General features: G+C 38.8%; 2 protein-coding genes across 7 annotated transcripts in view; one reads left to right on the forward strand and one right to left on the reverse strand.

Annotated features, from left to right (window-relative positions):
• On the forward strand, positions 1 to 16,754 carry LOC111225190 (ras and EF-hand domain-containing protein homolog). Of its 3 annotated transcripts, none has more exons than XM_022749909.1 (18): positions 1 to 92; positions 3,852 to 4,247; positions 5,865 to 5,976; positions 6,064 to 6,253; positions 7,491 to 7,637; positions 8,000 to 8,090; positions 8,224 to 8,319; positions 9,435 to 9,622; positions 10,240 to 10,311; positions 11,086 to 11,131; positions 11,303 to 11,391; positions 11,534 to 11,885; positions 12,240 to 12,372; positions 12,965 to 13,046; positions 13,128 to 13,242; positions 13,593 to 13,694; positions 14,088 to 14,164; positions 14,992 to 16,754. In XM_022749909.1, the coding sequence occupies exons 2-18, from the start codon at positions 4,038 to 4,040 to the stop codon at positions 15,077 to 15,079; spliced, it is 2,190 nt and encodes a 729-aa protein (XP_022605630.1). In that variant the 5' UTR covers positions 1 to 92; positions 3,852 to 4,037; the 3' UTR covers positions 15,080 to 16,754. The 3 variants fall into 3 exon arrangements, with proteins under 3 accessions (XP_022605630.1, XP_022605631.1, XP_022605632.1); XM_022749910.1 differs by having other exon boundaries at positions 13,593 to 13,673; XM_022749911.1 differs by lacking the exons at positions 13,593 to 13,694; positions 14,088 to 14,164.
• Positions 16,753 to 19,028, reverse strand: part of LOC111225191 (protein arginine N-methyltransferase 8-B) — a 23,346-nt gene continuing 21,070 nt past the window's right edge. For all 4 annotated transcript variants that reach the window (XM_022749915.1, XM_022749914.1, XM_022749912.1 and 1 more), the window contains exon 10: positions 16,753 to 18,734. In XM_022749915.1, coding sequence (XP_022605636.1) covers positions 18,651 to 18,734 — 84 coding nt within the window. In that variant the 3' untranslated portion in view covers positions 16,753 to 18,650. The remainder of the gene's footprint in view (positions 18,735 to 19,028) is intronic.

Genomic DNA, 19,028 nt, shown 5'->3' on the forward strand with positions numbered 1-19,028 from the left:
TTGACACTTATAAACAGAGAACTTCGCACAAAGCGGATAAGGCTGTTAGAGCAAGTCAATGAATTCCTCCGAGCTGAATTTCACTTTTACCGGTACGTAACCAACTTTTGTTCCCTGCTGGGCCGCTGGCTACACCAGTGAGCACTTTAGCTTAATTACCCTGACAGCCTGCTCTTTGCTGTTGACGTTAGCCTGACGTTACAACTACTATCTACTGGGTGTTTTAGGGAAGTCCTTTCTGGGTAAAGTTAACTTTGAGTTTATGTAAAACGTGTAATAGCACAATGTCAAAGAGGCTTTATCTGTCATAGGAAGTTTCACAATAGAATAAAAAGCGTGGCTATAGGGAAGGAAGTGGACGTTTTATCCTGTTACACGTGTTTTGTGAAACTGGAACCTGTGGCCCTCATCTGACTATTGTTTTCCTTGTCACATGCCGTTCTCCTTCTGCTGATATAATATTTACATGCAAGCACTTGTATTATTTTTATGACATTTCTGTTGTAACAAGTAAGCACTTGACAGGTGAAACTTGGTGGTATACAGTTATTTAAAGGGTGACCCCCGGTAGCTGCACATGACTGATGATTTTTGTCATATGTGAAAAATCGCCGTGACCACTCTCCAGGAAATGGAACTTGGCGACTTGACTTGTTATACCTGAAATACCTCCAGCATGTCAGACAGATGTGTAGTCGGATTAGTATTTGGGTAAAACTTAATACCCTCTGTGCATCATCTCTCGACAGATTTATTGTGCTGGGTTGGATACGATACTGCAGCCCATAGCGTTATGAAAAGCTTGCGCGATTTGACAATAGACAGACACAACGATGACCCACTGAAGTTAGGAATCGTCTAACAAAAGCAAAACAATGCAATTAAAAAAAAGTGTGCGACAACATGAACACGTAACATACCTTTTTCACTAAAGGTGAGTTGAAGAGACAGGTGTCACAGCAGCTCCGTCAGTTACTCTAGTTTTTTCAAACAAAACAGGCAGCATGTACAGAGCGTTTCATGCTTTCTGAACAGCCCTGTCATTTGTTTTCACAGACAGACACTTAAAATCAATTTTCATCTGAGCAAATCTATGCACACTGTTCATTTTTGGAAATAATGAATGCAATGTAGCTCAGTGAGTTATTACAGCTGGTTTTTACTCAGTAGTTGTCTCATTTTTAAACGGTAACCAAACTGATATTTGACTGCAGAAGACACAGGCAGGAGTGAGAGATGGCAGATATATAGATGGCAGATATATAATAGAAATTATGCCATAGAAAGTTGAACTTGTCACTCTTTATTGTTTTCAATAGAGACTTGGTGCAATGGTGATATTTTTCAAGCTGGTGTGGTCACAGCTATAGACCACAACCTAAATTTGTTTCTCTGTAGTCTTCACCACAATGTCAGTTTCTACTTCAAATACAGCCACTCACCTGTGTGTTCAAATAGACAAGAGAAACTCATATCTGCTGAGCACATTGCATTTCATTTGTGTATAGCCTGTTGAATGTAGTGATTATTCATAACTATGATTTCACTGCTCCATTAATTTGCGTCATGTTAAACACAGTTTGAGTTTCTGTTTGAACTCATTGTGCTTAGCCGGTAAAAACTGCAGTAGCTCTAACAGCTGTTTCAGGTCAAACCCTAAAACAGATAAGGTAACTGTATGCAAAGCGGTGAGCTCCAACATTCAACCATAGATCATAGGAAAATGAGACATAGTTTTTTTTTTAATGCAAATATTATTTTATTCCCCAAACTTATAATTGACCGCAGTTTAGTAAAGTTAGACCAAATATGTGAATGAGTACTAACTCAACACTACACATGCAGACAGTTTAGCAATAAATCATGTGCGAGGTGTGGTCTCTTGACAAAATGTCCTTCTCTTGTAGTATCTGTGTCAAGGCAAGTATCCTGGCAAACGGCATCTGAGTGTTTTTCTTGTCTGATATCCTTCTGCTGTAATCTTAGGTCACTGGCCACCTGTCTCAACAAACTAAACCAAGTTTTAACAAAGGAGCCGTAAATGTTTGGCTTCTAGCCCATGGAACAGTCTGTAAAGATTAGACAAATATTATGTATTAGAATTTGTCTAACACTACATTACTCTGTCCAAATAGCAATAGTTCCCTTTCTTAAACCCCAGCTGCTTAAAGTTTGAATGTTGCTTATTTTGTGTTGGTGACTTCCCTCGTGAAGTTTGTCATGCTTGTAATACGTTGCACAATGTGCAGGCTCACACTTACAAGCATGACAGATTCAGAAATAGCAAATATTTCATAAAGTCCACATCACTTATACAACAATAAATGTTTACGCCAAACCAAATGTTTTAATCGAAATATTTAATAAACATAAAAATTGATTGATAAAAGTTGATTTTATTATATATAGGTTCAGTACAGCTTTTTAGAAATGAGAGATACAGATAGTAAGATTTACAAGCAAAAGATATAGATTATACTTGTAGTAGTAGCAAAGTTAGAGGGCTTATAGTCGGTTTGTGCACGTGTGTGTAATGTCTCTGACCCCATATTTTCTCCTGGCCTTCTACCTGCCCACATGCATGTCACTTTTTTTCCACTGTTTGTCTTATACCAGTCCCACATGTCTATATTTGCGTGGGTCAACACACACACACACACACACACACACACACACACACACACACACAGATGTCAGATGCTCTTGTTCATGAATCGACTGAGCCAACTCATGATGCACAGCAGCCTCCGGAAGCCAGTCTTCCAAACCAGTGCACAAAGAACTGTGCTGCGTGAGACCCACCACTAAGTGAGTTATATCAGTCAATATTTCCAGGCAGACAGGACCCCTCCTCGTCATACCACAACTTTCTTTTCACTTTTGGCTTTACTTTTTACTTGTCAGATGACATTAGTCTCAGCAAGAGCCGTACCTGAAGTGAAGTAGAAGAGCAGCAGTTGTTTTAGGTGTGCAGCACACAGTGGGCCATGTTTAATATTGCATCTCTAGTTATATCAAAATTCAGATTGATAATGTGTGTGAAAGAGTGGCAGAAAGAGAGAGAGCAAACATACAGGTGCTGTATAATTACAAGCGTATTAACATGCCCTTTTTCAACACAAATGTACTGATCAGATTCTCTTAAGTTTCATCTCATAATCAAGGTTATAATAGTTTTGGAATTTTCATCAGTTTTTACTTTTAATTTGTTTTGACTTTTTGCTTTCAGTTTCAGTTTAGTTTTAGGTTTAGCAGGTTTGCTCGTTTACTTCAGTTAAGTTCACACAAAACACTCAAAAACCCCACACACACTGGAGGTTCCATTTATTTAGAAGAACCAACTCAAAATGAACTGGACTGTCCAGCACTTGCCTAAGGTGCTACATGTACTGGTTGTACACTGTGAGCCAGACATCTGGAAGGTACTGATCCATCTGGCACAGCTAAAAAACTGGAACATAGATTTCATATCCCATACCCAAAATACTGTAGGCTGATGTATGAAATGAACTGACAAACACAAATCTTAAGACATTTTCTCTATAATTTTATTTATTTTTATTTATTTTATTTTTATAAAGCTTTTTTTTTTTTCAATGAACAAAAATGTTTTTTCATTATTTCATTAATTTTAGTTAACAATAATAATATTGCTAATAATACATATGTGTTATTGTGTTCTTAATGTGCTGGAGACTGTACTATATCCTTTATTCAACTATCTTTCTGATTTATTAGGTTTAAATAGTACTATTTGATGTACATACATTTAGAATGTTGTTATTAGCTGTACTCAATGGGCAAGACTGTACTTATTTAAACTGAAGACTCTACTCCTATCTCTCTCCTAGGTTTCATCGACTAATTAAAGAGGTGGTTGCTAAGAGATGGCAATCTGTGACATTGGTGAAAGCGTCTGATGTACAGCAGCCTGAAGCTCGACTTCTCCAGGATCTTTTTCCGCTACACGTCTCTCTGTACCTGGCTCATGTGAAGGACACGGGAAACGCTCTTCTATCAACAGACTCATAAATACCATGGCAGCTTTTACTGCTCCTTGTGCCATCTCCAATACTACGACCTCCACGGTGGCCCCGACTGCATGGCAAAGGCAAGGAAGCGGCGAAGAGGAGGGGAAATATGAGAATGGGGATGTGGGACAAAACACTATCGTGGAGAAAACCCACGAGTTCTTCCAGATGTGTGACATCGAAAACAAGGGCTTCATCACCCGACGTGACATGCAGGTGAGGTTACTGATACAATGATATGTGCTGTGTCTGGACCCATTAAGCTCTTTTTTCTGAAAAATAGTGTGAGGACTGATCTTTGTTTTATACAAGTAATTAAAATTGGAGAACTTTTTGATTTTATGTTAGCATAGATTAAATATAGTGGCATATTACCCTGCAAAGTAATAGAAACATGTTGTTATAACTTAGTAACTTGTGAAGAAGCCTAATCACCAAGTATCAACGCTGATTTTTAGCATCCACAGTGTACAACGAATTACATTCACATTTCTTCATTTTTAGAGATAACATTTATCCAGAATGGACATGAAATACAGGGACGGTTTGTGCACTCATTAATGATTCTGAACAGGACACGAATAGAGCATGTGCACCTTATTCAAAGCAGCATAAAAGAGACCGAGACACAGTGAGCCATACGGCAGCTTTGTCACGCAACTCCTCCACTCACATTATTGTGCAGATTCACTTGTGCTTCAGATGTTCATCCCTGCCACAGCTAATCCTTTGATGAAGCACTTGTAGGCTTTCATTGCGAGGAGCATAAATACATAGAGGGGAGGCTTTGATCTGGTGTTTATGATAATGGATTGGAAATTAGATGGCAACCAGGACAGTGGTGCACTGAACCGGTTGTATAGAAGAGCACAGACTGTAGCAGCAGTTGATACTGTTACTGTCAGTTTTTTTACACTTTCCTTTTGTTGGCCGAAGCTTCTAGATGAGCTAAATTAGCGGTACTTCTTACATTTGTTTGACACAGTATTTTCACAGACTATTTCACTATCACAATATCTTTTGTTGGATCTTCACAGCTTAAAATTTGCTGCACACCATGACCACCAACAGACAAGCTTTACAAGCTTTACTTCTACTGTTTGCTGACATAAGGGATATGTTCTGCCCAGATAACACATTTCACAAGAACAGCAGATAGTCTTACACTGATGCTATCCTCTCCCTGTCCCTCCCCTGGATTGTATGGGTTGCCTCAGTCAACATTTGCAGCAGTGTAAACACAATATAAAAACCAAGCTGCTTACAGAGGTGTGTCTGTGTTGGCTTTTTAAATGGTCCAGCAGTTACTGTCATGGTCACACAGTTTTTTGGGAGGGTCTCACATTGGATTACTGAAGGAGCAGCTGTCACTCCTTTCAAGTGCTATCTCTATTTATCTACTTTGGATCTTTTGTCAAAGGGCTCACTTGAGCCAACATCTGTTCCAATGGAGCTACCCAGGGGTTGAAGACAAACTACACTGGGAAGTTCCCAGGTGTAAATGTGTTAAACTATATGAGTGTGAAGCACTGTGATGCTGAAGAGGATGCATGTTTGTGCATTAAACATTTTGGTTGAAATGAGAGTTAGAAAGAGGTTATTTGGAATATAACTCACGTCCTGTGTTATTAGCGCTAATTTACTCTAATTTAGACCGTCAAGGGTTAAAACTATTGGGGACTACCACTAATTGCTCTGTAGCACATGATCGCCATTGCACAAATGACTGTCCTTATGAGTCTCAAGTAGCAGTTGTTATAGTTACAGTCTAGTTAATGTTCTTGAGGCTTTGTTCTTGTCAATAGCAGCTGTGTTTTGTGTCTTGTTAAACAGAGGCTGAACGGCGAGCTCCCTCTCAGTGCAGAGGACTTGGAGAACGTATTCGATACCCTCGATTCCGACGGCAACGGATTCCTTACCCTCGATGAGTTCTCCTCAGGCTTTAGTACGTTTACAGTCTGTTTCTACTTGTAACAATGCCTCCAGTGTCATCAGTAATCTGATGTTTCGATTGTGCTTTTGATTTTTCTAGGTAAGTTTTTATTTGGCCGGGAGATTTCTGTAGAGGAAAGCATGGAGGACAAAAACCCCTGTAAGAGCCCGTCAGAGGTCCTGTACCAGACCCACTGGGAGGAGAGCCGAGCAAGAGGAGACGAGGATGAAGAAGAGAAACACTTCTGCATGTTAATGGAGAGCCTTGGAGCAAACAGCGTCTTTGAAGAGTGAGTAGTGTGTGTGTGTGTGTGTGTGTGTGTGTGTGTGTGTGTGTGTGTGTGTGTGTGTGTGTGTGTGTGTATGAAATGCGAGCCTTGGTAGGTCTACTTCATATCTTTGCACACTTTGTCAACATTTCCTACAGTAGACTTTAAGCCTGAGACTGTAATCAGCTGTGCAAACTACACAAGAGTTGGCAGTTTCCACCAAGCTGTTCCTGTGCTCCCTCTGTGAACAGTCTACTTAAACTATCAAGTTTTTTTGATAATGTTGCATTTGAAACATTGAAATTTCTATTTAAATCTGAAGAAGCTTTACCTCTAGAAAACATTCACCCTTAAAACACCTTCACAGGCTTCTAAATCATTACTGTGAACTTTCTCTGCGTTGGTATTTCATACAGGTCATTAGTAACTCTCCTTGAGGCCTGTTTAGACATTACTTTGTTAGACTGAAAGATATAAATATATAATAACAGGATCTTATGAAATGCATGACTAGACTCACCTTTAACAAACAACTCCAACTCAATATAAGTAAACAGTAGAGGAGGTGGATGCCAGATTTACACATCCTATTGGCTTCCACCCACCTGGTTAGAGCCTGAGATGACATTTTAGATCAGATCAGTTTGTGCACCACTAACTGATATTGATGCTGGCCAGACTTTAAGGATAAGTATTTGTAACTGTTGAAAAGGCTTTTAGGGATTTGTTTGATTTTCCTTACCTTATCATAGCTCTCAGCCACATTACACCGTTTCTTGTGGAAAGATAATTACATCATTGTTCCATTTCTGTCATCACACTGTTCTTTATGTCTTGCAACTGATTTGAATGCAAATTTCACAACTTAAATCATTGCTTATATCCAGTGTTTTACTCGTGCTGTCTTGTGAGTGTATTGGTAGCAGATCTTGGAACACAGAAAAGCAGTCATGACTAGTGCCAGATTGTTTATACTGTGAAGATTAATTGATTTTTCAAGGCAAAGAACATCATGTCTTGCTAAATGCCACTATAATCTGGTAGCTGAGCTACCCTTTGTGTTTGTGATTGTGTCGGATTGTGCTATAATTGTGCTATAATTTCCACCAATGTCCTCACCATATTTTTTCTACTTTTATGCTAAAATAGGATCATCAATTCAGAGTGAAACCCTGTGACAAAGACTGCAAATGCCATTAAAGAAATTGACTGCAATGCTGCACTTAGTTACGCCTGCTCCTTCATTCTGTCCCATCAGTCCTGCTGAGGTGCGCAGTTTGTGGGCCCAGCTGCGCCGGGATGAACCACACCTTTTATCCAATTTTGAGGACTTCTTGGCCAGAGTGACATCCCAGATCATAGAGGCCAACCAGGAGAAGAGGGAGATGGAGAGCGCTCTCAAGAGGTCAGGGCGGGGCATCTTTGTGTATTTGGATAACAGACAGTGTGGAAGGTTCAGAGATAATTAGAGGTTTATTGAATTCTTATGTCTCCACTGAGGAGTATTTGGCTGACTAAAGATGAACTCTGAAGTTACATCATTGCAAATCATCATCATCATCAGAAGTTGCTTTCATGCTTTGTGCTCTTGAATGATGGCTTTCATAGACCTGTTGTTTTTAGGGCATATCAAAGGGATTATTCACCTCTATAAATAAACAAGATTACTTAAATTGTGTCGACCTAGGCAGTTGTTTCAAAAACATGTATTATGTGAGGTAAATGCAGTACATAGCATGTTATCACGTCTGAATTTTATCCATACAGAAAAGCAGCAACACACGATGATGAGATCCAGCGCCTATATGAAGAAATGGAGCAGCAAATAAAAAATGAAAAAGACAGGATTGTGCTGCAGGTAAACAGCTGCTAGTAATGTCAAACAAGTTTTTCACTTTGTTGTTAATTCTATCAAATACTGTACATCTGCTTCCTTCTCACCCTTTCGCTTTGTTCGCCTCTTCCCTCCTTCTTCTATCACTGGACTAAAGGACTATGAGCGGTTTCTGTCTCGGAGTCAAGACCTACAGCTGCAGCTGTCCAGTAAAGAGAAAGAGCTGGAACAGCTCTTCCAGAATAAGAGAAGGGTGAGTGAGATCTATCAAAATGATTTCCCCCAGAGTGCACTGCAGTGTTCACAGTCTATGGCTTTACATGCACACTGATTTCTTTCAGTTTTCCTATGAGGAAATTTTGTCAGACTGTCAGAGCAGCAACACACGTGAGGCACATTAAACAAGATGACAGATAACACAGTGCTGTAAAAAAGCTAATAAAGTGATTAAATACCACTCTAACGTCAATGCACCTATTGAAATGCCATTGAAACACAATGATAAATATGTTTGCCCAATGCTTACTGATACTCAGATAAATTTTCTTACATGTTCAAACTCTGATACACTGTCTAATACAAAACATCAATGAGAATTGGAAGTATTTAGTTATACCAAATGATAGCCAGAGGATCACTGGGTTTACCCCCTAGACTGAGACCAAGCTCGCTAATTTGATATACTTGATATGTTCAGTATAGCAGCATTAACCTTTAATCCTCAATTATATGGTGTTGTTATTTTCAAACTGATATCAAACACAGTGTAACCAATGATTCTCCAATGAGCTTCTTCTGCAGAAGCAACAATAGCTTGTGTTGATAGGTACTGATAGATGTTAATAGGTTTTGTCACAGCTTTATTTACAGACTTACAGTCAGGCTTTTAAGGCCAATTAGTGAACTGAAATGAATTCTGGTCACGCCAACAAGGACTTTTCTTCTCTTCACAGCTCCTTAACACCACTAATTAATATGTCAGCTGCTTGCCAAGTGTTTACTAAGTTTCCTGTTTGTGGAGAACAGTGGTCCATACAGTGGTATAACTGCTGGCACAGCTTTAAAAGTACTTAGTTTGTTGAAAAAGAGCTGTCAGCTGCTTCCAACTTGTATTGTGTCTTGATATCACACTGTGAATGTGTACCACTAGGAGTCGCCCACGTCCGACACTTCTGTCATCCTAAACACAGGGATTTAAGATTAACACAGGGATTTAAGATTAAGAAATACATTTCAAATGTTACAGATTTTATTTATGTTGATGTGATCAAGGAGGCAATGCCTGGCTTATCCAAAAAGTATTTAGGTATCTTATCTGAGATGTCTTCACTTCTCTTGTTTCCTTTTTGACCTTGGGTCTGTCTCCAGCTGGAGCTTCAGTGTCAGGACCTTCACAGCGAGCAACATGTGACCAAAGTAGAGAACGTGAAGCTGAAGCAGACAAATGACGAGTTGGCGCGGGAGCTGGAGCACACCAGCCAAGAGCTGATATTGGCACAGGAGCAGCTGAGTCTGCTGCAGGAGCAGTCCACACGGCTTCATGAGGAGAAGGAGATGTGAGTTATACTGTAGCTAATCTTAGTTACTCAGGTTTCTTTATATCTCCAGGCCTGATTGTTTGGCCTCTCTGTTTCTTATTTCTTTCTTAATGGTTAGGATGCAATCATATTATATTGCTTCAAACAAATAGAGAGGCAGTAAACATGGCAATGTGTTCATACACAATTTATATTGTTAGTGAGCAAGAGCTGAACAGCTACCTTGAAATTTGTGTGGCGTGTAATAATAGTATCAACTGACTCTCACATTTCACAAGTGTTTCTGTTCTCACCACCTGTAAAACTATTGAAATCATTTACGTGTTGATGCTGAGTTGCTGTAACCCACAAATTATTTCTGTGTGTCTCTTTCTTATGATTCCTCAGAGGTTTATTTTCTTGTACTGTCCATCTACATCCTGTTATAAAGACGGGTCTCATGTTTCAAATGCTGTGATACCACGAGTAGGCAAGAAAAGAGCATGTGTCTGTATCCTATTAAATCACTCATCATTTTGCCTTTCTTTGCTCTGGGTTATACTTTCTTGCCAGTTTTTAAAGTGTAACCACTCAACGCACTGTGTCTACTTAGTCACAGTCATTAGTAATAAAGGATGCATTGTTTTTCAACACAGGGAAATTTACAGAGTGACTGAGGGACTGCAGCGGGAGCGAGCAAGCCTCCTCAAACAACTGGACCTATTGAGGTATGATCAGAATAAAAATAGAGGTACGGCTTAGATATTGTAATTGTAATGTTTTTCTCTTCCTTTTTATACTTTGAATTATATGATGAGTTGGGAAGCTTACTCAACAAATTTGAAAAAGTGGGTAATGAGAAAGTGTTTTGTTCCTTAACTTGAGTAATGTTATTTTGTGGGGATGAGGGTTGAGGATGATTCTGACCTTTAACTGAGGGAGGCAGAATAGGTCATACCAGGCATCTTCCCCCTGTAATAGATATTACTGGTGTAGTCTCATTATTTTTGTGACATATTACTTATAGGTGCCACATCATTACAGTATTGGTCAGACTAAATCATCATCATCATCACACCTCAGTGGGTAATTCACCTCATATTAGTGCAGTGGTCACAGCACAAAGCAGGACGGATTGCTTACTGAGCTTAAAATCTCAATTAGAAGGAAGACTTGATGAGCATTTAAGCTCCTTCTCAGAAATGATCTGCTTCAAAATCAATGACAGTGATTCCCACCTGGGAAGTCCTCATTCTACAGCCTATCCTACAGCCTTTACACCACTGACATCATGTCATGATTAGCCATGCAGAGATGTGTCGCTATGAACCTGAGAGAGAGCTGTCAGTCATTATGGCTAGAAAAATGGAACAACAGCAAACAGCATAATTGATAGTGACTTTGGCCTGTCACACAATGCTGAAAATTGTGTAATAGTTCAATAGTATAAAAAGAAGGTTCTCACAGTGTCTTCGGTATCTTTATTTCTTTGTTGTATCCAGGGAAATGAACAAACATTTACGGGATGAAAGGGACATGTGCTATCAGGTGGGTGCCGTTCATCATAGCAAAATTAATTCTCATTTCTGCACCTCGTGTCCTCTTTTTAAAAATGTGAGGAATAGAAAAAATGTAATGTAATAGCAATCCAAAAATGTTGACTCAACCCTGAATCTTATTCCACAATATGAATTAAAATGTCATATTTTATTTCTGCAGAATCCAAAGAACTCCAAGAAAACACCATATTTAAAGCAGAGGCCTTCAATCAGTGTTGTGAAACACACAAACACAAATTTCTTCAAAAGGTAAACCATCACATTCATTACTTTTCTCTTAAGTCACAGTATGTGCTGTGCCTGCTCATGCCTTTATTGGTTTTATCAGATGTATTGGATCTGCTTTGTTTCCATTAGTCATGTGGGCTGTAATATTACTTTGTGTCTGCAGTGGGGATGAGGAGGAGCTGACCTCCAGCTTGATGAGGCAGAACCTAGCCAATGAGTCATGCCAGCCATCTTTCCCAGTTGAGAAAAGAGGGCACCTTCAGAGGATCATCTCCATCGAAGAAGACCACCTCCCACACTTGCTCCAGAATGACTGTCAGGCTCAAACTCCTCTCCAGGAGTGTAGTGAAGGAGAGGAAGCCACTGACAGTGAGGAGAATATAGACTTAGTGATGAGTGACATTTACCCGTGTGCGTCTTCTCCCCAGCAGCAACAGTCAAAGGGAAATGTGGAGAAAAGGGAAACCCCCACATCTCCAAGGGGTCAGCCTGTTGGCAAGGAGACCAGCATAAGTGTAAGCATGTGGACTGAGAATCAAGTAATATACTGCATGTAAGAATAGAATAATAGATAATATTAATAATAATAATAGAATAATGTTTCAATTCTGTTATCAACATTGAAATACTACATTAATACATTTACTGTAAGTCATTAAATGGGTTTCTTTTGTTTATTGGAAAAATAGCCTTTCCAAACAGGTAGTATACTGGAAGGAGACAGGTGTTACATTTCTCAGTGAGAGAAATCATTACCCTGTTGTAGCCTACCTCACACCAATAAGAGCCAGCCACCTGACTGATTATTTAAAGGGAGTTCCTAAAACCTTCTTCCAATATCTGCTCCCATCATTCCTCTCTTTATCCAGGATGAGGGCAGGCCCTCGCCTCCTGATCGCCTCTTCAAGATCGTTCTAGTGGGGAACTCTAGTGTAGGAAAGACCTCCCTACTTAGACGATTTTGTGATGACTGCTTCTACCCTGGCACTTCTGCCACTGTGGGTATGTACTGTACACTGCAAACACACACATACAGAGTCTGAGCTCAACCACAGGGATGAATGTTTTTGATGCTTTGACTCACTTCCTGTGAGCAAAGGCATCAAAACAGCTAGCCCTTTGGTTGACCTCAGACTCTGTATGTGTTTGCCTACAAAAAACTTTATTCTACCTGATGGTTTTAACACTGAAAAGAAAGATGAAAAAAGCATCACGTTTTGGTCCTGCAACCTTGAGCATAGTGAAGTATTTTGTTTTGATCACATATTTTCGATTTTGCATGTAAAGAATATAAATCTTCGCTCTTTTTTAAAACATACAACTGTTTCTAGGATTTAATTTTGATTATGTTTAGAATTAGCACACTTTGTGTTGTATTCATCAATAAAAGCCTCCATTTTCAGTTCTTTAATTTTTTCCATTGATCCGAGCATTATTTTATATGAACATATTCACACTTAGAATTTGTTAGGATTAGCTCATTCAGGTCATTGTGTACATTTCCATTTGGTATATCTTCACATGTCTCTATACTCATTTGTGTCATAGAAATATATATGATGTTTGTTGTTGATTTTCTTATCTGTATGTGCAGGTATAGACTACAGTGTAAAGACAGTAACTGTGGACAACAGCCAGGTGGCACTGCAGATGTGGGACACAGCAGGACAGGAAAGGTGTGGTTTTTCAGGGTTTTCTAATATACTAGTGATAACATAACTTCCTCTTTTGCCTGATTCCTCCTCCTCCCACTGCAGGTATCGAAGCATCACCAAACAATTCTTTCGCAAGGCTGACGGTGTGATTGTGATGTATGACATCACAGCTGAGCAGAGCTTCACAGCTGTCAGACAGTGGCTGACGAGTGTAAAGGTGACACAGTAACATTCGCCACAGAAATACTGAGCAGATGATTATTGTTTTGCTTCAAGTCTCTGTGTTATTTTGAGTCCCTACAGTAGACTGAAATCAGCTCTCTAAGAAACAGAGTGGGTGTATGTTGAATATTTTCCACAGTATAATATTGTAGAAAATATAAGACAAATGTAGGTCAGTTGCTGTATCTATTAACAGTGATGTGTCTATTCACTGCTGACTGGTTTTCCATTTGGGAACAAAGAGCAACAGGGAAACTGGTGGACTACAGTCGTCCTTTAACCACAGTGGACTCTCTAAAGATAATTTCCTTGTGTTCTGTGTTCTTTCCTTCTCTTCCTTTATAGGAGGGTGCAGGCGAGGACATTCCTATTATGCTTTTGGGAAACAAAACAGACAAGGAGATTGAGAGACAAGTTCAGAAAAGAGTGGGTGAAAGACTAGCCAAGGTCTGTGCGTCTGTCTTACTTTGCCTGGCTCAAAGTTCTGGGCAAATCGGTGTCAGTTACAGACCAGAGTCATAAAGTGGTGCTTTTTTTAGTTGTAATAAATGAAAGAAACACAATTACTGTTGAATAGAGTTTTATGTGGAGGCAGTATAATTCTGTGGGTGTTTTATCTTCATCTTTTGTTCATTTTTTTTATTCCTCTAGTCTCTGTTGTGCAGTGTAGTTTCTATGGAGACTGGAAAGAACTCTGTGAATTTACTTAAATGTTTCTTGATAGGCCTACACTCATCAGTGTGTAGTTGAAATTGGTCAGACAAACAGTGTATTTTAATCACAGGAGCCTTTCTCTTTTGTGGTATCGACAGTCATCATTTTCATTTGGCTCTTTTTCAGGACTACCAAATGACTTTCTATGAGTGTAGTGCATGCTCCGGACACAACGTGGTGGAGTCCATGGTGTATTTAGCCAGGTGAGCATGTAGCTGTGTGGTGTGTGAGTGTGTGTGTGTGAGTGAGTTTATGCAACAGGAAAACAAAGAAACAATAATTGTGTTCGTCTAAATATGGAGCAATTGTCTGCTTGAACAGCTTTTAAAGTGGGATTATTTCTGCGCTGAAATAAGGCAATTCATAGAGAGCCAAATGTTTAATTTGTGCTGTGTTGGAGGCACAAAGGACCTTTTCTTGTAAGCTGGTTCTGTAGAGCACAGCAGGAAACAGTTACTCACAAGTGAAAATATCTGGTATTGTTCACAATTTAATTGGTGTGAAGTGCAAAATCAAATGTTCATGTGATTATGTGCACCATATTGTTTCCTCTGTCTGTGTGTGTGTGTGTGTGTGTGTGTATGTCACTGACTTTCTTTAATTACAGACCTATTGTCAAACTGTGGTGCAGTGTGCTTCATTGTTTTGCATTAGAAAGCTGCACAAGTCCCTTATTTAATCTATATTACTGCTAGAACTGCCAGTAATCTGCTCTCACTGGCATTTCTGCATCGAATAACCACACGGTGCTGTTGCAAATGACCTGACATCATGGTTCTACAATGTTTGCTACATGACAAATAACAGCAGGAAGTGCTGCAACTAATCCCTCAGTGAAAAAATGACACTGCAGGGTTCATGCAGACCTGATACAACTTATGCAGGTTGAGATGCAGTAGCAGTTGCAGCCACAAAACACACATCAGTTTTCAGAGCTGAGTGTGTACAAAGGTCAAAGGACATTATGATGCACATTAGGATGTCCTGTCATCGCTGCTTCATGTGTTTATATCTTGTTACATTTTTCCAGAATTCTGAAAGAACAAGAGGACAGAGAGAAGGAGAAGACTGTCCAGCTGGTCAGCATCCCTTCAGAGAAGAAGAGATCCTGCTGCTAACAGTCAAACAGTAAACACATACGCAGTAGCACTACCCTTTACTCACATACACAATGTTAAAGTGTGACCACATGTATCAGTGAGGGAACCTTATTTTAAATGTCAGCTTTTCACCTATTCTTCAGCCTTGTAGCAGTCTGGGTAAACCCAACATCAGAATATATACTGTGACGTGTCACACATGTTATTGCACTATTATAACAGTCTACTCTATATGATTTTCCAAGGTTGTATTTGCAGTTTACAAATAACCTTGAATTTATATTTTATGAAGATTTAATAAAATAATAATATAAACATTAATAATAATGTAAGAAAAGTTCAAATGTTCCCTTTGAGGTTTTGAGGTAAAAATAACTGAACAAATTTGTCCCTTTGGAATCAAACTAAGATTTTTTCATTTTGTAAATGTTGAATACTCTCTCAAATTCTGACTGTAACTCTCAAATATTTATTTAGCCTCCAAAGGCATTTTTACTGTATGTATTAATATAGTCATTCAGTGTTATGTGTAATATTTTTAGCTGTTTTGCTTTTCTAATTTTTGTACACATTCAGTGGGGTCCAAATGCCTTAGACAACAAACTTTTGGAACCCACTGTATATGAAATATATACATAGTCACCTGAACAACTGTAAAATGTAATGCATATTCAAACAGCCGTGCAGTTATCACTACTTTAGTTAAGCTTCTGATGTTGACATTATGTCAGAGAGGTGTTAATTTAATTCAGTGGTTATTTGATTTCTCGTGGTTATGTGGCACTGCTACTGGCTATGCAGTATAAACTATGAATATTGTACAGGTGTCTTCACCTGGTGGACAAAAACACTAACTATCATGCAGCACAGTGCAGAAGCAATGTAGTTCCACTGAATAAACAATAAATTATTGTGGACTTCAAATGAAAATTATGAGCTTCAAATGTAGTGTTTCCTCCCGGGCTGTTATATTTAGTGTTAAATTTTACAGGTGTTATTTTGTCCGCTCTGTAAATTGTACAGTAAGTGAATTATAATTTTGTGTTGTTTTTGTTGTACAGAAGGTTGTTAGGCTGGGAAGTTGGCTCAGCTGTGTTGTGCTTTTTAACAGTTAGAAGACAGTACAGACCAAATGACGTAGAGTGCACAAAATATTTATTTCATGTCACCTTAATCTGCCTCAGTGCCAAGTATTTTAATAAAATAGTGCCACTGTAACATGTTAAGTAAATTATGTTATCTGTATGTTACAGGAGGGTCACAGTTGTAGAAGTTTTGGTAAAACGTTCAGATTTTACTGTTTGATATTGCACTATTATCACTAATAGTGCTTCACTACTGCCAGTGTCTTGCACATCACTTTAATGTAAATATAAAAATGTAATTAGCGTAAAACAAATGAATAAACGCTTGTTTATGTGTATATTATATGTAAAGCACCTGGTGACTTATTCATCTGTTCCTGGTACAGTGAAATTAAAATAAGCTATACAGCATCACCCGGTGACATGAGTTTGGACATTGCTGTTTATTCAATTTTTCAAGTTGACATGACAATATTTGAAACAACATATTCAATATAAGTAATACATGTGGAATCAACATGCCAATTTATTAGAATCTTTATGATTTATAAATTATATGGCAATCTAGATTTGTGTTTAATTAGAGCAGCTTTGCTCCGTCGTGTTTGTGTGGACAGATTCCAAAGGTGCTCTTTCAATACAATTATACAATTATTCTAAATAAATAAGATTACTTACCATGTATAGTTGATTGTAAGTATTAATGACTCTTAACATTGTATTGCTTTTTTTTATTTATTATTTTGTACCAGCCGGTGCCCTGCAAAATGCACAGGATAACAGAAATAGTCAGACTTTCTGCTCAGAGAAAGCAGCGCTCAGTTTGAGACTGCACTTTTTGTTGATTGTTATCAGCAGTAGTTGCTTTCTTTATAAATGACAGTCAGTGTCCACACTGTACATTTTGGTTACAGCCCTGAAAAGATTCAGTAGGGGCTGTGCATGTTGTAGACGACATAAGAACAGAGGCTGGTTCTTGGCTGTTTCTGGACAGGACAATATCATAGAACACACAGTTACAATCTGGAAAAGAGTTAAACTCTTTCAAGAAAAAAAAATGTATTTTTTATTGTAATCCTTTGTAGATATTTGAGGCTAATACTAGGAACATTAAAGTTATGTTTTAAAAGTATTTTCAGGTAGTCTTTGCCCAGATCTATATGTCTTGATTGAAGAAATTCCTTCAGTAGGTACCTTGGCAATGACATTAGTAAGAGCATAGGTGAAGTTGAAAGATTTTTCATCAGCTTCAGTAAACCATGAGACTGCAATACTGTCTGTAAACTCCAAATCCACATCATGAAGCTTATATAAATGGCTCAGGAAACATGATTCCTGATCTCATTAGACATAAAGATCAGCACAGGAATACTGCGGGTCTCCAGTTTTCATCATCTTCACACTCACTCTTACAAGTACTTCCTTGTTATCTGACATCAGAGCTAGTCACTGGCTAAAAAGGCTTAGAAACAAGCCATGTCAAGGAGCACAACGTCCAGGTACAAAGGAATTCATAATATACTTAGGGTTAGAGTGCTTAACGTGAATTATGTCCAGATGTAGACTACAGAAGCTTCATGGCTTGTGTTTTTAAGTAATATCTAGTCTCAAACCAATAAATGTTTGGTTATTATCCATACGTGAAACTATAGAAAACCGCTAAATGCATCAGTGCGGAAAAGAGTTGGGTAGACTTCGGCACTTGGTCAAGGCATTTAGGATGGGGGAGGTGTGTTATTGGCATGTCAACATCACAGCTCAAACTTCCGGAGTCCAAGCTGTGCAACACTGTGAGCTTCGACACCTTCTATTACACACTCACAGAAAGCTACTAGTACACTGACTATGCAAACACGTTACCTTTCACATTACACATACAGTACTGACCTACGCAGGTTTGTCCTTGGCTGTGGTTTTCGATTGTTGTCAATTTTCCAACATCGCTCAATTGACACAGCTATAAATTAGAATGTTTCTCTGACAATCATTCCCTACAGTACATAGTATGACATAAGAACTATGCCTTAAATTCATCATCTATTTATAACAGAATGTGGACAATACAGTAATTCATCGGATGAGCTCTACTGTTTTTTTTAAAAAATGCCAACTCTCCCTCCTTAAGATCCAAGTCATTGTGGAAAATTAATACTGAACAAAACACACAGGTACATCACTCCATCTCACACCACACGTACATCAATAATCTATAACATTCATCGAGACTAGAAAATATTCCTGACCTCTTTTTTTGTCAGTGTTACATTCAGAACTGTTTAACAGTCAGCATCAGTAACTTCCTGCTTTCATCATACACTGTAGTGACAATGGTGATATTGTCAGTGGGGCCACCTACTGCCTGGTCTTTGGCCTGGTCTTCCCTCTTATTGTTGGCCCCTTTTACATTACTCAGTGTGTCTGTCTGTGGTCATGGGAGTGTCTCTGTCTCCCTCTGGTGCTCAAGGGTTGTACTTGATGGGGCACCGAGGTCCCCGCAGTCAAACTTAACGCATCTTGTAGTCATGCGATATGGCTGCTTCACACAGCTGTCCTTTAAAATCCAGCTCGAAGGTAAAGTCCAAGTCACGCTGCAAGTGAAACAGAGAGAGAAGACTAAAAATGGTTTTCAGAACAAAACAGGAAGTAATGATTGAGCAAACATGTAGCCATAAGTGAGAAAAAAAAAAAAGTAAGGTGAGAAAGTGCTCTCTGGTTTTGTATTTTGACCTGACAGCAGAATATGGTATTAAATAAGCACAGATTGTTTGAGTCAGGCACCACCTAGAGGGCTGGGAGAGGACACTGACAAAGTCAACAATAGATTCTGTTGCTATTTGTCTGAAAGTCACTGTAGCACTGCTGCCTGTTTGACCGCTATCCAA

The sequence above is a fragment of the Seriola dumerili genome, unplaced genomic scaffold (genome assembly GCF_002260705.1).
Source record: "Seriola dumerili isolate Sdu_G_001 unplaced genomic scaffold, Sdu_1.0 BDQW01000147.1, whole genome shotgun sequence".
In the NCBI taxonomy this organism is placed as follows: Eukaryota; Metazoa; Chordata; class Actinopteri; order Carangiformes; family Carangidae; genus Seriola; species Seriola dumerili.